Genomic DNA, 20180 nt, shown 5'->3' on the forward strand with positions numbered 1-20180 from the left:
ATTGGTTTTTCTATATAGGCAAAGTGTTATTTCTCTCTTCCTGTTTCCAAGACTTTGTCTTAGTTTTCAGAACTTTGACCATGATGTGTCTTGGTGTAGATTTGTTTGGATTTATCATATTTGAGTGTCACACAGCCTCTTGAATCTGTAGATTTACATCTTTTGCCAGGTTTTGAAACTTTTCAGTCATTACTTCTTTGAATACTTTTTCAGTCCTACCCTTTTTCTCCTCTTTTCTGGGACTCTGATGATACAATTTTTCAACCTTTTGTACAGGTCCTTGAGGTTCATTTTCTTTTAGTCTGTTTTCTCTCTGTTGTTCAGATTGGGTAATCTCTATTTTGCTATGTTCAAGTTCACTGATTATGTCCTCTGTCCTCTCCATTCTGCTTTTGAGCCTATCCATTGAATTTTTTTAGTTTGGTTATTGTATTTTTCAGTTATAAAATTTCTAACTGCTTGCTCTTTAGTTTCATCTCTTTGCTGAAACGTTCTAATTTAATTTGTTTCAGGGATGTTTGTAATTGCTCATTGAAGCATTTTTATAACAGCTGCTTTAAACTCCTTGTCAGATAATTCTAACATCTATATCAACTCAGTGTTGGTGTCTCTTGATTGCCTATTCTCATTCAAGTTGAGATCTTCCTTGTCTTCGGTGTGATGAGCAATTTTTTAACTGAGGCCATTTTTGGGTATTGTGTTACATGACCCTGGATTTTATTTAAATATTGTGTTTTAGCAGTCCTTTTCTGACAACATCCCAGTAGGGAAAAATAGAATGCTGCCTCATTGCTGTCAGGTGGCAGGGAAAGTCCAGGTCTTAACTTGGCCTCAGCTGATAACTGGGAGGAGGTGTTGCTCATTACTGCTGAGTGGGAGTGACAGTTCAGGCTCCCCACATTTTTCATTGACACCACTTTGATTGGAGGGACATAGGTGCCTTGTTACTGCTTCTCACACGGCCTTCAATGATGCTGTAGTGAGGGGAGTAGCCCTGTTACCACGGAGAGGGGGTGAATGTCCTGACTCCTCATTAGGCTTCCTCGGATACCATTCCAGAGAGGAGGAGGAGGAGGGCCACCTCATCACCACCAGATGGGCAGAGAAGTCCAGGCTCTCCACATGGTCTCCACTGATACCATGGGCTGGGGAGGGCCTTGTTGACACCCAGTGGTGATGAAACTCCTGGATTTCCACTCAGTCTTCTCTGAATCCATCCAGGTTGGGGCCTGGGCTACCTCATTACAGATGGTAAGGGTGGAACCGAGGCTGTCCACTCAGTCTCTGCTGGTGAAGTGGGTTTGCAGCCATAGTCTTATTCTGTGACCTTTGGCTAGAGTCAAGCAGTTATTATCTAAAAGTGTTTAATCTTGGTAGGTTGTCTTTTCTTCTGGTTTTTCAGTTGTAGGGAGCAGCTTTCCTTGGGGCTCTTTTTGTTTGATTGTGCCCACTGGAGTGTCTGGGTTGCTGGCTTCTCTGTTATCCAGTCTGGGATATAAGAGGTAAAAAGAAATTCCAGGAACTCACCACCATGTTGTTCCTTGGGTCCCAAGGTCCTAGTTGGTCTGTCTTTCCTCTCCACTTCTCGGAGTCTTCTTATTGTTTTATAAATAATGCCTAGGATTTCTAGTTCCATTTAGCAGGAAGAATAGGGGAAAGTACATTGACTCCACCTTTCCAGAAGTAGAAATCTCAAATATATATACAATTATAGTTTTATAATGGTTAGAAGGAAAAGAAAACACCCCATTTTATTAAAGGAAGCAATTTCTACAAGAAAGTTTTGACAGAGTTGAGTTTTTTAAGGCAGATTGTGGTAAAATGTACCCTTAAGATATTTTAGGAAAATAAGTTTGTAAACAAATGAGGAATTTCAAAGAAAGAAGCAGTAGAGTGAGCCAGCAGCAACAAAAGCATGTTTGCCACAGGATATCATTTTCTGGTTAGAAAAATGACATATTACTAGTTATTATGCAAACCAAGTCAAATACATAGTACTTTTCTTTTTCTCTCTTTTTCCCTCCTTTCCTCTTCCTTCTCTTCTGCCTTCCCTCCCTCTCTCCCTTCCTTTCTTTTAACCAGAGAAGAAAAGAGAGGCAGAAAACTGCAGCGGAAGCACATGGCTGTTCTCTCAACAACAATGTAGTGTTTCCAAAGTGTATTCTGTGAAACACCTGTTTATGGTGTTTACACTGTAGCTGTGCTATGGTGTTAGTTGGTTTTAGTTTAAAAAACAGAAGGGTTTCATGGTCAAATATGTTTGAAAAATGATGGATTAAAAAGGCTAAATGGATGTTTTTAAAGCAAGGCTTCTCACAGCCTGTAATACGCTACTATGCACTGTGAATGTCCAGGAGAAGAGGAAGAGTAAATAGCATTTCCTAAGCTCTCAGTGTTAGTACACAGAACAAATTTTTGTGAAAATTGCCGTAAAGACATTTGTTGGCTAGCTGGCAGCTGAGTAATAAAATAGAGCTGCAAAGCATCAAATGGCAAGGATTCATATATTAAATGACTGCTCAGTGCCTGTAAACAAGCCCAAAACTTTTTAACAACAGACAAGAAAAAAAAAATCCAAAAATTAAAGATCTGGTAAGCTGCGACTGAACTCGTTAAATATAATTGAGAGATGGTACTTAACCTGTATCTAGATTTCTGTATTTTTTCAAACTTATTCCAGGTTGTGATCTCTTTGTTTATACTGAAAAATTATAGTGATTCAATATTTATGTTGCTATGTTAGAGCTTCATCTTTATAGAAAAAGCAAGGTTGATTGACTTAAGTGTTAAATGCTTAGAGTCTTAACTAGGAAAACCCATATAAAGTTTCATAATTCAAGCTACCATCTAGCAGCAGCTATTTAAATTGAAGGCAAAATATCTAGGTAGACTTAAGAGCTAGCCTTGTAAGATCATACCCATTAAGTGGAATCAAATGCTTCATATTCCTATTGTGATGGCTGATCACCTCCTTAAAAAGGTGCATAAGGAGGAATTTCAACTTCTTTGGGCTCCTTTAACTATATTATCATCTGTGAAATCTCTGCACTCCAAAAAAAGCTGGTTGTAAAGTAAAATTCATAATCAAACCATATTTCTCGTTGATTAATTTACTAAGTGAAGCAAGGATACAGTACCTACGAGACCTGAGATGCTCAGATGCTTATTGCCCTATGTGTCATCTGTGGGAAGAAAGAGAAGACTTTTTGCTTCCTAGCACAGTGGGGAGTATAATATAGGGATAAATCAGAAAGAAATCAGTATCCCTCTCATCATATATGCAGAAGCCCTCTCATTTATGAAACAGCCCTACCAGTAACAAAGCAATAAAGACCAGTTTTGTTCTTTCAAATATCTATTTCATAATAGCAAACCTCCATATTTTAAATTGCCATAGAAGAAAGGACACCCCTATTACGAAGTAGTGACTACAAAAGATAATACTTTGTTGTTGTTGTTCACAAAGCTAATTATCATGATATAATTAATCTACTACTCACTTGATAAATAGAAAGCCATTAGTCTATCACTGTGCTAAGAGTTAAAGGGATACAGAGCTGACAATCTAATAAAAGAGACAAAATCAATACACATAAAACAATGAAAGACAGGGCCAAACATATAACCTGTAGTTGAAATACTAGAACTTTTGCTTGTACTAAAAATAATTCATTTTAACAAAATTAACACAATTTTATAGGTCAAAACATATACCAAAACATATGATATTAAATTGTAATAAGTTTCCTTACTTGAGCTTTTAGGGTTTGTAGTTGTCCTTCGTAATTCTGAGTCATTGCTAAGTTACATTTTTCCAAACTGTCCAACTTCTGTCTAAGTAACCCCACCTGAATTAAGAATAAAATTTAATTTTGATTTTTCTAAATTTTGCCTGACAAAATCAGAAAATGTACAAAAGAGGAGTACAGTTCAAATAAAACTGCTGTACCAAACCAAGAATAAATATTTGTACTGTGGTTCTTAGAATAGTTATTAATAATTAAATTCACAAAAACCAAATGTAGCTAGCACTATTCCACTGGGTACACATTAAGACAGTATGGTATGGACGTTTGACAAAAGATCCTTCTCACCGGCACATTTTAAAGCAAGATTTAAAATTTACTTCGCATTATCTTTTTGGGAGGCTTATGTCATCGTTCCTGGGGCAGAACCCCTGCAGACACACTTCAGCCTTTATTTTAGGTGCTACTACCTTCAACGGGAGCTCAGTTTTAGTGGTGTTGTGGAATAATTGTTACATTTTTATAAGAACTAACAAATTAAAAAGAAAAAGAAAAATGTGTAAGAGGAGTTCTTAGGGATTTGGCTTACAGAATTTGCTTAAAAAGTAGGCAAGGCCCATGTTCGCACATCTGTATTGTGACAGGTACAAAAGTGAGAAAATAGTCCCTTCCATATGCCAGGTCTGATGACCTGCCTCTACTGATAACTAACTAGGCCAAACAATAACTTTGTTAACCGTGACAAAAAACTAAGTTCCATTGAGAGGCCATTAGAGGTAGAAAAACAGCCGCTGAACAAGTTGACTTGATGTTTTAGTTATTAGCATGTGATCAGTAAACATGTTTCTTATGCCTCACCCCAAAGAAAAATTCACAGACATGAAAGTCCACATCAGGTGAAGCGTATGCCTTTCCTGAACTCCTCTGCAGGCCCAAGAGCACTCAGACCTCCTTCTACCATCACCAGCTTGGCCACAAGCACCTTCACTGGGGCCCAGGGCATTCCTCCCAAGTGGGCGCCCAGGTATACACACACTCCCTTCACCAAACTGTTTTCTCTCTTGTTCTACAATCAAGGCTTTACCTTTTACTTCTTTTAGGAAAGATTTTTCTAGCAGATGAGAAAAGGCAAATGCTCCTGAACTCTGCCTCATCCAAAGGCACAGCTTTGTTGACTACTTTGTTTCTACAGCAGCAAAAGCACTGACATCTTTGCTTGCAAACAGTATTTATTTCACATACATATTGAATGTTTGTTTACTTTCCTAGACAACATTGACTAGACTCTATTTCTGTCTGCATTGGCAAATTACTACCGGTTTAAGCTCTGCTTGCCGCTTATTTGATAGAACACATTTAGCACACTGTGACAGAATTTCAAGCTATAAATGCTATTGCTGATGCCTGATAAAAAGTATGTGTAATGAAAAATATATTCTGACAGAACAAATACTATTTATAACAGTCTGAGGAATTAACAATTTATTAACACATCTATGCAGTACCTCTTGACCTTTCTGTTCTAAACAAGTTTGTGCATTTGCCAACTCTTGATCCCGAAGATCTAATCGTGTCTCCAGAGCCCGCATCTTCCTTTCCCAATCCAATTTTTTGTTGTTTACCATGATGTCAATTTGTTCCATTAATTCCTGAAGCTCAGCCTCACAAGGAGAAGCTCTGGCAATTGTAGAAAAGTAAAATACATTTTAAAAGAGTGAAATGTGAGAACAAGAAAAATTATGATCTTGCTTTGAATAGCTTGATCATTATTTTCTCAGATTGTTCAATTATTTAAATAGGAAGAATTCCAAAAACCAGAGGTTAACATTTTAAATTAAAACTAAAAGTTAATTTCAGAGCTAACAGTGTACATACTTTTCAAAGGCATTTTAAAAAGTACACTTGCTGCCATAATATAATGCAATATATTGATAAAGTCACTGCCTGCATTTCTCTTATGTACTGGTGGTAACGCATGGATCTCCCTGACCCAAAAGTTTTGACTTAGACAAGGGAGTCCTAAAATGAAAAAATATTGTGTGGATTACGTCAGAAATAAGGTCACAATAAAGAAAGTTAGTTTAAAAATAATAAATAAATTAATTAATTAATTAATTAATTTTAGAGTGGGCTAATTTAAAGGAATATTCTAATTATGAAAAATGATTCCATGCTCTTACATGTAAATATACATATACCTATGCGCTTATCATAAGTTAAGGAGGTTTGACGGCAGGTCAGCTGGGGCTTCAATTGTGCCTGCCAGGGAGAGAGGAACAAGCCCAGGCTAGGTAGGATCAGATTCAAACGCACTATCTGGGCTACACTGCTGCTCCTTTGGGAGAGAAACTTGGTGTGGTCTGGCTGGTGGTGTCTCTTTGGAAGGAATCTAAGTGGGCAGGTGTGGGCAGAGTAATGTAAGATTTTAGACAATGGGGATACTATTAGTCAGAAAAGTGGTAATATTTTGGGTCTAAGAAGGTCTACTGTGTTTGAAACAAGACCCTTGGTGATAACTAGAATTACAGAGACCGAGAATTAGAGAGATTGCTAAGTGCTCCCAGGGCAGGGTTCTCCTTCACAGAACCTGAAGCATTCCCCAAGGACCTGGTATAAATCCAGTCATTCAGCCTGGATAAGCAGGTAGATGTTGAGGCCTCAGACTTCAGCTTAAAGAACACACAAATGTCCAGATTAGAAAAGCAAGTTACTTCAGTATCCATTCAATGGTGCTGATAGGGCTTCCAATATATTTGCGTAGCTGGGAGGAAGGCAGGAGAGGCAGGTGTAAAATGACTTCATTTCCTCCATTTAGTTTCATCAAATCAGAATTTTAGGGCTAATTAAAGATCATTTAGCATTTTTAAAAAACTGAAGCCCAGCGACATCAAGGTCACACATTAATTAATGGAAGAGCCAGAACTAGATCCTAGACGGCTGCTTCCCATCTTAATTAAGCTCCTTCCTGTATACCACACAGCAAAAGACATGGTGTTTTGCATACGAACTTGCTTGGAAAATGTAGTACAAATTAGCTCTGTTGCAATAGGTTTAGAAATAGGTATTTGTTCATTGGGTTATTTGTATGGAAATATGTTAATATAAATGTATCAGACATTACATGAAATTTCTAAAAATCTTATATTTGTAGTTGTATGGAAATATGTATGAAAATATGTTAATATAAATGTTTCAGACATTACATGAAATTTCTAAAAATCATATTTGTATTTGTATGGAAATATGTTAATAAAAAAAAAAAAAAAAAAAAAGAAATAGGTATTTGAACTCAGAATTTCCAGAATCCCTTTCTCAAATACCCAGAGTCAACCTGAACAAGGGATGTCCCCTTGATTGGCTTATTCAACAGCAGATTCACCAGTTTTGACACCAGAGAGGTTGTAAGTACAAAATGCCATTCTTAAGTCTTCTAACATTCCTGGGCTAAGGCCCAAAGGCTCTCAGTTTTTACTTAAAACCTAAAACAAGTCTGAGGAAAGGAAGTACTAATTCCTCTATAAAAAAACTTGATTGGAGTTCTGATGTGGGGAAAAACAACAGAACGAAAAGAATGGTTTTCACACCATTTTTATTTCATAACAACATGTATCACCCTTTACTGTAAATACATTTTGTCTATTTTTTTCTGCTGGTGTAAACTCTGAAAGAAAAAGGACTACATCAGTCTTGTTCATCACCATCTCCCCAAGGCTTAGCACAGTGCTCTAGCACATAGCAGATGCTCAATAAATCTCTGAAGAGTCAATGAACGAGTTTTTTCCATTACTATCTCCTTGGCATATAGGAATGTACCGTGCTAATGGAATTAAAATATAGGCCTACAGTAGAGTGTGGCATAATATGAGCTACTCAATCAGTATTGTTAAATAAGTGAATAAAGTGTTTATTTTCTGGTTATGACTATGATATGCAAAAGTCAGAATATTAGACTTCAAAGTGGAAGGACTTTTACAAGTCATCTAGTCCAACTAACCATTCAGTGTTTGCATACCTTCCACAAATGTTTCTGGAGAGAATCATCTATCATACCCCACTGATCAGATTCAGCAAATCTAGGACAGAGCCCAGATTCTGCATTGGTAACAAAGGTATCAAGTACATGCCACGTGGTGCATGCCAAAGTTTGTGATCTATTTTGTAATATCACCGCCAAGAGGTCACCCAGCCTAGGTCTGAACTTTTCCTTTAGCAGGTAACCACTGTCTGAGATTGCATCTAGACAGAAGTGGGTTTTTAAAAGTTCTTTCTTATACTGAAGAACTTTTTCATCCACTGATCCTAATTTGATCCATTGTAACCACTGAGAACAAATGCCTTTTCAACACTGTAGACTATAAAATACTTGAATACAGTTATCAATACGCTGAATACAGTTTTCAGTGTACCTCCAGATTCTTCCTGAGTCTTCTCAATGTTCAATATTTGAGACTGAACATACTAACAGACAATGCCAGAATATGCAGTAATGGATTCTGACCCAAAACCTTTGCAGCAACAGTCCTAGAACGGTCAAGACTTGGTCAATGATTGACAGCTTCCCCAATTTTGCCTCCACTTCCAACTCAGGACCAGCCAGAGAAAGGCAAATATGTTCCCCAAACCAATCACATAGGAGGCCCTGCTTCTAATGATCCTGCCTCTAGCTTCCCCATGTCGACAGCCTAGGGCTGAGGCATACCTGAAGCCTCTGGTTTTTCACTGTTAAGCTTTCCCACTCTCCTGCCTGTCTTTGAGTCTGCCAAATGCAAGTGATAGTTGACTCCCTTTTTATAGACATCTTTGAATAAATAGCCTTCATTTGTTCTTATTGGGTGGTCTTTGTTTATTTTCACAAGTTATCTTTATTTCCTTCAATTGCTTGTAGAGATTTTTTTTCTCTACCATTCACTACCTAGTATACTGCCTAGAAAATACTACATGCTTAATATACAGTTGTTGAACTGTGTATTAGTTGAAGAAATGAATGACTATTTTAAGATTTTCAGAACCTTCATAATCCTGGTGGCTCTCCTCTGAACAAGTTCCTTCCTGTTTGTCGATTTCCTCCTTGAAATGTATTGTTCAGAACTTTAACATGGTACCCAGGGTATGGTCTAATAAGCTCAGAGAGGGACTCTCACATCCTTTGTTTTAGGTGATACATACTTTCATTCAAGCAGATGAAGATCACCTTAGCTTTGAATTTGGGAGGGGGAAGGGTAAGCAGTGATATCATATGACTTTTAAGGTGAGTTTTTTCTTGCTAAACACGCTTTTTCGTTTTCATGCATGCTACGAGTAAAGCCACCTACTCACTATCTTGTGATTGTTTCATTTTGGGGGATGCTCCAAGGGCAGGGATTTATATTTATTTTCATTACATTTCAGTGTTACAGTTTCAGCCTCGATGTAGGTTGTCATCACTGATTCTTTAAGGAAGCAAACATTCACAGGTGACTTCTCCCCACTGTGAGAGGAACTAGGAAGACAGAGACACAAAACCAACTGCTTGTGTATAGGAAGACTTGCAAGGCAGGCAGGTACAGTAACAGATTGATGAATACATACAGTTCTTTTGGGAACAGAAAGGAGGGGCCCAAATACCCCTTGGGTATTGGACAGCGTGGACTATCACAGAAACCTTCTTGAAAGAGGTAACATCTGAGCTTATATTTTGGGATCCTGGTACTGTCAGAGAATATATTCGCTATACCTCCCAATTTTGTGTCAGCAGCAGATTTGATAAGCATTACTTGTTTTACATATACATTTTTTTTTCATACAAGTGATTGTTAAATGTCATAAAGGACAGGAGAGAGGACAGAGCCCTCTGGCCTTCCATTATCAAGCCCTTCAGGGTCACAGTGATCTGTTGATTATTTCTTTTATTATAATCAGATGTTAATCCACTTAATTAACCTTATTTTTTTTTCCCACAAAAAATGTGGTGAAACGCCCTATAAAATATGCCAAAGCCCAAGTACATCTCTGTCTATATGTTCTCTGATGCACCAGCACACTTGCACTTTGAAGCAAGGCTGGTCTAGCATGCATTGGTCCGGATGCATCCATGCTGAGTCCTGGTGGCCACTGCTTCCTCTTCTGGATGCTCACAAACCACTGATAATCTTTTCCAGAGTCTTATCTAAGATTTAGTCAAACACACTTTTACATCAAATTCAACTTTTTGTCATATTTAATACTCCCTTTTGAAAGTCAATTGTCTAATCTTGTAGTATATTTTCCCTTCTTCAGTTTCTCAGAGATAATTAATAGCAGTTCAGCTGTCTCAGTATCAATATCTGTTCCTAAATCTAGTGAACTTTAAAGTAAAATACAAAAGGCTTAGTTTAGTCTCCTCCATAACTGGACAGTACATTATTTATATTTTTATTTCTTCCTTTAGTCAAATGCTGACTAACTCTATGCTGATTACTTTCCTGTACTTCCTGTCATGAATCTTCAAAACATCCCATAAAGTAGACCTTATTATTCCAAGTTTAGAAAAGTTGACTGAGGAGCTAAAAAAGAAAAAAAAAATTCTCTGAATCTTTCAGCATTGGAGACTGGTTGGATTATGCCTGATAACACCACTTAAGACATGTAAACCCCTGCCCTAACTATTGGGTTTATCCTTGGGAGCAATTCACAAGAGAAAGATCCTGAGGTCAGGACAGCAGTCTGAATGCATTAAGCCAGAAAGGAGGGGGCCCATTGAGACTTGCAGGGTAACATACCAGTCTGGGGATCCTAGAGTTAAAATATCAGGACATCATTATTTGGAGATGAAGAGAGAGCAAACTAGAAAGCTGGTGATGTAACTGGAGGCAGTAGTGGCAAGTGTGTTGGGAAAGGGCAGTGGAATGGAATGTGGAGAGAGTCATTCAGAGTAAAAGGGGCTAGGGTAAGATACATGGAATACATGTCACTCCAAAGTCCTTTAACAATGGGCTTAGGTGCTGATTCTTAAAAGGCAGATCTTCATCGGACAGATAACTATGGTGACCATATGATTTGTTATCCAACCCAGGACAATTTTAAAAGTGAAAGGGGCACTAATAATAATTATTCCAGGACAACAGGTATAAACAGCGGCTGTTCTCGGCAAACTGAAATGTAGGGTCAGTCTATCCATCACCAGTCTGGAAAACAGAAGTGGATAACAGGTCTATTCAAAAAAAAAAAAAAAAGAGTGAGTTCAGTTCAGGACATGAGAGATGTCTGACAGAAATGGATCTTCACCTTGGGAGAGAGAAGAGGGGCTTTGCCTTAAAAAACAAATATAGAAGTCATCACGGAGAAAGAGCAGGGAGAGAGGAAGGGAAGCAGGGAGAAAAAAATAAAGAGGACACTATTTCATGCAACATGGACAAGCCTAAGAAAATGAGTTTCCAAAAGGCTGATGAGCAATCTTATCAGGTCTTACCTTTTTCAAAATATTCTAATAAAACTCATTTTAAAAATGTATTAACATACTATCTGTCTTAGTTATATTACTATTATTTAGTTCTACTAAATGTATAGTGGCACAATATATTCAAAGCAGTGAAAGGAAAAAATTTTCAACCAAGACTACTCTAACCAGCAAAGTTATCATTCAGAAAAGATAAAAAGAGTTTTCCAGAAAAGCAAAAGCTAAAGGAGTTCATCACCACTAAATTGGCCTGACAAGAAATTTTAAAGGAACTTCTTGAAGCTGAAAAGAAAGGGCACTGATTAATAACAAGAACACATATGAAAGAATAAATCTCACTGGAAAGGTAAATATATAGTAAAGTTAGTGAGTTAATCACTTATAAAGCTAGTAAGAAGATTCAAAAACAGGTAGTAAAAATAACTATGATTACAACAATTAAGGGATATACAAGATGAAAAGATGTAAAATGTGACATCAAAAACATTAAATGCAGCAAGGGGAAGAGTAAGAATGTTGAGCTTTACAATGGTATCAAACTTAAGTTATTATCAACTTTATATCAACTGTTATAGATAGCAATTGTTACATGTAAACCTCATGGTAACCACAAAGCAAAAACCTATAGTAAATACTCAAAAGATAAAGGAATATAAGCATACCACTAAAGAAAGTCATCAAATCACAAAGGAAGAGAGCAAGAGAAGAAGAAAGGAACATAGAGGAAGTATAAAAACAGCTAGAAAACAATTAACAAAATGGCACTAAGTGCACAGCTATCAATAATTACTTTAGGGACTTTCCTGGGGGTCCAGTGGGTAAGACTCCACACTCCCAACAGGGGCCTGGATTCCATCCCTGGCCAGGGAACTAGATCCCGCATGCATGCCACAACTAGGAGTTCACATGCTGCAACTAAGAGTCTGCATGCTACAGCTAAGAAGTCCACATGCCGCAACTAAGAAGCCCTCATGCCACAACTAAGAGTCTGCATGCCACAGCTAAGAAGTCCACATGCCACAACTGAGACCCGGCACAGGCAAAATGAATAAACAATAAATAAAAATAATTTTTAAAATTAAAAAAAAATAATTACTTTAAATGTAAATGGACTAAATTCTCCAATCAAAAGACACAGAGTGGCTGAATAGATAAGAAAATAAGACCCATCTATATGCTGCCTACAAGAGACTCATTTAGGATGTAAGGACACACATAGACTGAAAGTGAAGGGATGGAAAAAGATATCTCATACAAATGGAAACTGAAAAAAAAGTTGGAGCAGCTATACTTTTATCAGACAAAATAGACTTTAAAACAAAGACTGTAACAGAGACAAAAAAGGGCATTGTGTAATGATAAAGAAGTCAATCCAACAAGAAGATATAACATTTGTAAATATTTACACACCCAACGTAAGAGCACCTAAATATATAAAGCAAATATTAACAGACCTAAAGGGAGAAATAGACAGCAATACACTAATAGTAGGACACTATAATACTCCACTTACATTAATGGATAGATCATCCAGACAGATAATCAATTAAAAAAATCAGCCTTAAACAACATATTAGACCAGATGGAATTAATAGATATTTATAAAATACTCTATCCAAAAGTAACAAAAACACAGTCTTCTCAAGTGCACATGGAATATTTTCCAAGCTGGATCATATGTTAGGTCACAAAACAAGTCTTACTAAATTTAAAAGGACTGAAGTCATATCAAGCAACTTTTCTGACCACAATGTTATGAAACTAGAAATTTATTACACAAGAAAACTGGAAAATTCACAAATGTGTGGATATTAAACAACATGCTACTGAATAACCAAAGGTTCAAAGAAGAAATAAAAAGAGAAAGTAAAAAATACCTTGAGACAAATGAAAATGGGTATGTAACATACAAAATTTATGGAATGCAGCCAAAGTAGTCCTAAGAGGGAAGTTTTAGCTATAAATACCTACCTCAAGAAAAAAAAAGTCTCAAATAAACAATCTAACTTTACACCTCAAGGAACTAGAAAAAGAACAAACAAAACCCAAAGTTAGTAGACGGAAGGAAATAAAAAGATTAGAGCAGAAGTAAGTGAAATAGAGACTTAAAAGACAATAAAAAAAGATCAGTGAAACTAAGCTGGTTCTTTGAAAAAGATAAATAAAATTGACAAACCTCTAGCTAGACTCACCAAGAAAAAAAGAGAAGACTCAAAATCAGAAATGAAAGAGGAGATATTACAACTGATACCACAGAAATAAACAGATCGTAAGAGAGACTACTATGAAAAATTATACACTAACAAATTGGACAACCTGGAAGAAATGGATAAATTCCTAGAAATATACAATCTACCAAGACTCATATGAATCATAATGAAATAAAAAATCTAAACAGACTGACTGCTAGTAAAGAGATTGAATCAGTAATCAAAAACCTCTCAACAAACAGAAGTCCAGGACCAGATGGCTTCACTGGTGAATTTTACCAAACATTCAAAGAATTAATACCAATCCTTCTCAAACTCTTCCAAAAAAAAGGAGGAGGGAACTCTTCCAAACTCATTTTATGAGGCCACCATTACCCTGATACTGAAACCAGACGAGAATGCCACAAGAAAAGAAAATTACCTGGTGAACACAAATGTGAAATCCTCAACAAAATATTAGCAAACCAAATTCAACAGGCACACACTACGATCAAGTGGGATTTATTCTAGGGATGCAAGGATGGTTCAACAACCACAAATCAGTCACTGTGATATGTCACATAGACAAAGGATAAAAATCATATGATCATCTCAATAGATGCAGAAAAAGCATTTGACAAAATTCAACATCCATTATGACAAAACCCCTCAATAAAGTGGGTACAGAGGGGACATACAAAAGTACTTCAACATAATAAAGGCCATATGTGACAAGCCTACATCATACTCAATGGTGAAAAGCTGAAAGTTTTTCCTCTAAGATCAGGAACAAGACAAGGATACCTACTCTTACCACTTTTATTAAATATAGTATTGGAAGTCCTAGCCAGAGTAATTAGGCAAGAAAAAGAAATAAAAGGCATCCAAATTGGAAAGGAAGAAGTAAAACTGTCACTATATTAAGATGACACTATATATATATATATGGCATAAAGACTCCATCAAAAAACTTAAAAACTAATAAACAAATTCAGTAAAGTTGCAGGATACAACATCAATATACAAAAATCTGTTGTATTTAAATAAACTAATAATGAACTATCAGAAAGAGAAATTAAGCAAACAATCCCATTTACAATTGCATCAAAAAAGAATAAAATACCTAGCAATAAATTTAACCAAGGAGGTGAAAGACCTGTATATTGAAAACTACAAGACATTAAAGAAATTGAAAACAACACAAATAAATGGACAGATATTCGATGCTCATGGATTGGAAGAATTAATATTGTTAAAATGTCCATACCACCCAAATCAATCTACAGATTCAATGCAATCCCTATCAAACTCCCTATCCCAATGGAATTTTTCACAGAAATAGAATAATCCTAAAATTTGTATGAAACCATAAAAGACCCCAAATAGCCAAAGCAATCTTGACAAAGAAGAACAAAGATGAAGGCATCACAGTCTCTAATTTCAAACTACATTACAAGCTATAGTAATTTAAACAGTATGATATTCACAGAAAAGCAGACACACAGATCAAAGGAACAAAATAAAGAGCCCAGAAATAAACCCAAGCATATATAGTTAAATAATTGATGACAAAGAAGCCAAGAATACACAATGGGGAAAGGACAGTCTTTCCTATAAACGGTTTTGGGAAAATTGGACAGCCACATGCAGAAGATTGAAACTGGACTAATACTTTTACACCATACACAAATATTAACTCAAAGTGGATTAAAGACTTGAGTGTAACACCCAAAATCATAAAATTCCTAGAAGAAAACAGGCGGTAAAGCTCTTTGACATTATGCCTTGACGATGATTTTTTGATTCTCACACCAAAAGTACAAGGAACAAAAGCAAAAATAAACAAGTGGGACTACATCAAACTAAAGAGTTTCTGCATAGCAAAGGAATCATTGACAAAATGAAAATGGAGAAAATATTTGCAAATATCCAAAATATATAAACAACTAATACAACTCAATACAAAAAAAATGATTAAAAAATGAGATCTGAATAAATGTTTTTCCAAAAAAGACATACACATGTCCAAAAGACACATGAAAACTGCTCTTTATCATTAATCTACATCACTAATCATTAAACATAATGCAAAAAAACCCACAATGAGATATCACCTCACACCTGTCAGAATGGCTATTATGAAAATGACTAGAAATAAAAAGTGTTGGCAAGGATGTGGAGAAGAGAGAACACTTGTACACTGTTGGTGGGAATGTAAATTGGTACAGTTTTTATGGAAAACAGTATGAATGTTCCTCAAAAAATTAAAAATAGAACTACCATATGATCTAGCAATTACACCTCTGGGCATTTATCTGAAGAAAATGAAAACACTAACTTGAAAAGATATATGCATCCCCATGTTCATTACAGCATTATTTAACAATAGCCAAGTTATGGAAACAAAGTAAATGTCCATTGATGGATAAATGGATGAAGATGTGGTACATGTATGTATATGTGTGTGTGTATAGACATACACACATAAAATGGAATATTATTCAGCCACATAAAGGAGTGATATCTTGCCATTTGCAACAACATGGATGAACCCCGAGGGTATTATGCTAAGTGAAATAAGTCAGACACTGAAAGAAAAATACCATATGTACTCTCTTATATGTGGAGTCTAAGATATATATATATATATATAAACCAAACTCATAGATACCGGTAACAGATTGGTGGTGGCCAGAGGCAAGAGATGGAGGTAGGAGAAATGGATAAACTGGTTTTTTTCAGTTTCAAAAATAATAATAAATAAATAGAATTTAACATTTCTGTGGTGGCTCACAAATCCTATTTGCACATCACATTCTGTACTACACCCGAAACATAATTAGAACCAAATGAGAGAGACTCCAGCAGAACTCCTAGAACTCACTTCTGTAGACATGTCTGTGGTGTCAGCCTGCTCTTCAGTCAATTGTCTCTCCTAAAACAGTAAATGAAAGATTTATCACTTTATGATTTTTAGGTCATAGTTTCATGGTTGCCCTTGTTCAAAATTAATTATTGAATTATAGTTAAAAGTAGCTTTTTCTCAAGCACTTTTTTTTTGTTGTCCAAAAAATGTTATTTACTGTCACCGTGAGTGTTTGCTGACGTACTAGCATTGCAATGCCTATTTTTACTGCATATTTGAGATGGTGGCTCATATTCAGTCCATTCTCTGCTCTCATTTGTGATAAGCTTAATGTTAGGATGTGGAGGAGGTGTATATCCCACTATTCCAATAAAGCACGCTTAACTGTACTTATAAAGGCCTTATTCTAAAGCCTTCATTATAATCATCAAAAAAAGATGTTTATAGAAAGAAAATGCAATGTCATAGCTTTCAAGTCTCTATCAGTGTTTTATAAGAATTCTAGGTACATACAAATCTAAAATCTCATTTTTTTTATGTTCTAAAGGGAATGGAAATTCTGTTTAAAAATCTACATTACAGATCAACTTTTTCTTGAAACTTTTCTATGATAATTATTCACATTCTGAGTAACACCTTGGTTCACAGATCGAATGAGGTAAGGAGACAGTGAAATGTTAGCAAGCACTAACTCTCTTTCTTCAGGGTGATTTCTACAATCATCTAAAAGCATAAATAATTATCTGAAAAATTATTCCATATTAATACATACAAACATAGGATACAATTAATAGTAAATAAATATTTACACATGCATTAGCTTAGATTTTTTTGTTTGTTTTTTTTATATTTCTTTTTTTAAGCCTATGGGAGAGGTTGAAACTAAAGCAAATCTGGACATATTATAAAGCCACTGAAAAAGTATGAACCCAAAATCAAATTTGTATCTGACATATATTGCTATCCCATTTTCAACATCTAAAATTACCCTTTGTACTTTTTTTGACTATTTAAACATTTAAATATTTAATGATTGACTTCCACTAATAACCATAAGCATGGATTCTATAAGCCAATCTCTTAAAACAATTAAAATTCCCTCCTGCCAAAAGGTCTATCTGATGAGAGACTGCAGTGTTAGTACATGTGAGGACAGTCACTTTACCCTTTTTCTGTTTAAAACTACAGCCGTCTATTTCACTGGATCCTAACAGTGAAGAATTAGGCAAACACTGATAAAATCTGTTTTTCCACGGCTAGAAAAGTAAGAAATATACTGTTCCCTAAATGTTAGAAATTTCTAATGAAACTTCTAATGCCAGCTTGTTCTGATAACTTCCAAATCTGTATCTGCAGCCTGAGCTGCTGAGCTCCGGACTTCTCTATCCAACTACCTATTCAACATTGACATTCCCATAGGCGTCTATAGGCATCTCAGTCTTCACAAGTTCAAAGCAGAGTGCTAGACTCCCTGTGCCACAAACCTGCTCCCACTCCAGTCACTCCATTTCTTTAATTGGCACCACAGTTACAGTTACTCAAGATAAAAAAACTCTTCATGATTCTAGATTTGTGTTTTCCTCAAACCCCAGAACCATAGTCCTATTGGCACTGCCTCCAGTATACTAAATTCTGACTACTTCTCACCATATCCAGTGATAAAACCCTAGTCTGAGTCATCCTTATCTCTTGTCTGCTTCCATCCTTATCTCCTATGTGGCTAGTTGCCTACTCAACATCCAGCTTTCCTTTCTTCCATACCAACAGAGCTCTGATGTTATTCAGTGTGGAAATGTGTCCAGCGAGAAAAACAACTACATTTCCCAGTCTCCCCTGGAGCTAGGCATGGCCAGGTAACAAAATCTGGCCTATGAAATGTAAGCGGAAGTTGCTGTGAAGCTGTTGAAAAGAAGGCCACAGCAGTTGCTGTTGGTGTCCCACACATCTCTCACACTTACCACTTCAGGGCACTCAGCCTGATTTCCAGTGGACAGAACCTGCATTTCCTTGCCTGAGTGTCTTCTCTTGCTACTGGAGTCCTCTTTGCCTCCTGTGTGATAGGCCAGCAGCGATGGGGAATTGAAGCCCTCCCAGGAGCAACCTTCAACCAATAACTGTCGGTTACTGGTGTATAAACATTCATTTGCTCCTTGGATGGAAGAACTCTGAGGAGTGTGATTTACACTGGGTTCCAGAGTTTCCCCATCAGGATTTTGCTCCAGTCACCCTCAGTGGTACTCGGTTTGATAACCTGCCTTTCCTTGTTTTACTTCCCCAGCCCTACAGGTGATAGGCTGAAAAATGGCCACCAAAGATATAAGGTCTGAATCCCTGGAACCTGTAAATGTTATTTGGAAGAAAGTTGTTTGTATAAATTAAGTGTCTTGAGATGGGGAGATTATCCTACATTATCTGGGTGGGCCCTAGGAAAGAGGCAGAGGGAAATTTGGCACACACAAGAAAAGGGGCTATGAAGATGAATCAGAGACAGATGAGAAGATGCTGGACTTAAGGATCAGAGTGCTGTAGCCACAAGCCAAGGAATGCTGGCAGTCACCAGAAGCCTGAAGAAGCCAAGGAACAGATTCTCCCCTAGAGCATCTGGAGGGAATGCAGCCCTGCTGACACCTTGATTTTGGCCCAGTGACACTGATTTTGGACTTCTGGACCACAGAACTGTGAGTAAATGCATTTTAGTTATTTTAAGCCACTGAGTTTGTTATACAGCAGTCACAGGAAACTAATACACCATACTTTCATCTCCCAAATAAACTACTTGTATCCAAATCCTTGTTTCAGGGCTTTGGCTTCTGTAGGAACCCCAAATAAAATGCTGGCATGCTCTCTTTTGTTTTTACCCATTGCCCTTCCTCTGCTCCCTTCCTGGAAGGCAGATGTGATGCTGGAGGTGGTTCCGCCATCTTGCAATCATTAGTTGGGGCCAAACAATAAAGCCACACACTGAGGGTGATAAAGCAGAAAGATACATCTAGATTTGGATATACAGCTAATTATTTGATCTTTACTTGGATGGGTAACAGGCATCTCAAACCAAGCTTGCATTTTCTCCAGTCTTCTTTATTTTAATAAATGACAATCTTATCTTTCCAATTGGTGGGACAAAAGCCCACCATCCCATCTCCTTCCTGCACACTCCACATTCAATCTATGATTTCTAAATATTATCAGCTTTTCTGTCACAACATCCCCATTTGTCACTATTTCTACCAACCTGATCCAAACCACTGCCATCTCCCACTGAATTACAGTTCGGCTTGTCTGTCTTTTCTACGCTTGCTTTGCTATGGTCTAGTCTTCACATAGCAACCAGAATGAGCCTTTCAAAACATTAGGTCAGAAAATGTCACTGCTTTGCTCAAAGCCTTCCAGTGACTTCCCATTTTACACAGTGAAACCTAAAGTCTTTACCAAGGTCTGCAAGGCCCTACAGGACTTGGTTCTATTTGCCTCTCTGAGGTCACCACCTACCACCTTCCTCCCGGCTTGCTTCTCTCTAAACACACTGGCCTTTTTTTTTTCCTTGAAAATACTAAGCATGTTCCTGCCTCAGAACCTTTGCTTTTGCTGTCTCCTCTGCCTGGAATGCCATTCCCCAGGCCATATTGAATACATATATATATATAATTCATATATATATATGAATTATATATTTTCATATATAATTCATATATATATTTCATATATATATATTCATATATATGGATACATATGAAGAGAACCCTCACTTTCTGTAGGTCTTTCTTCAGATGTCACCTTATCAGATTTACTTTGTAACTCTCTACTACCATAACCTACTTAATTTTTCTTCAAAGCAGTCACTACCATCCCCCTGACAGAATATACCCTCATTTATCTGTTAAAATCTGCCCCCCCACTGCACCATAAGCTCCATGAATCCCTGATGGTACGGTAGAGCCAGTGTCAGCTCTGAACTGCCAACCTCC

The 20180-nt window shown here is 36.8% G+C and overlaps 1 protein-coding gene across 3 annotated transcripts in view; it reads right to left on the reverse strand.

The window, feature by feature from the left end:
- DEUP1 (deuterosome assembly protein 1) overlaps positions 1-20180 on the reverse strand; it is a 105663-nt gene that overhangs the window by 66811 nt on the left and 18672 nt on the right. For all 3 annotated transcript variants that reach the window (XM_059929404.1, XM_059929406.1, XM_059929403.1), the window contains exons 2-3: positions 5252-5423; positions 3753-3848 (exon numbers count right to left, since the gene is read on the reverse strand). In XM_059929404.1, the coding sequence (XP_059785387.1) occupies positions 3753-3848; positions 5252-5423 (268 nt within the window). The remainder of the gene's footprint in view (positions 1-3752; positions 3849-5251; positions 5424-20180) is intronic.

The sequence above is a fragment of the Balaenoptera ricei genome, chromosome 8 (genome assembly GCF_028023285.1).
Source record: "Balaenoptera ricei isolate mBalRic1 chromosome 8, mBalRic1.hap2, whole genome shotgun sequence".
Taxonomy (NCBI): domain Eukaryota; kingdom Metazoa; phylum Chordata; class Mammalia; order Artiodactyla; family Balaenopteridae; genus Balaenoptera; species Balaenoptera ricei.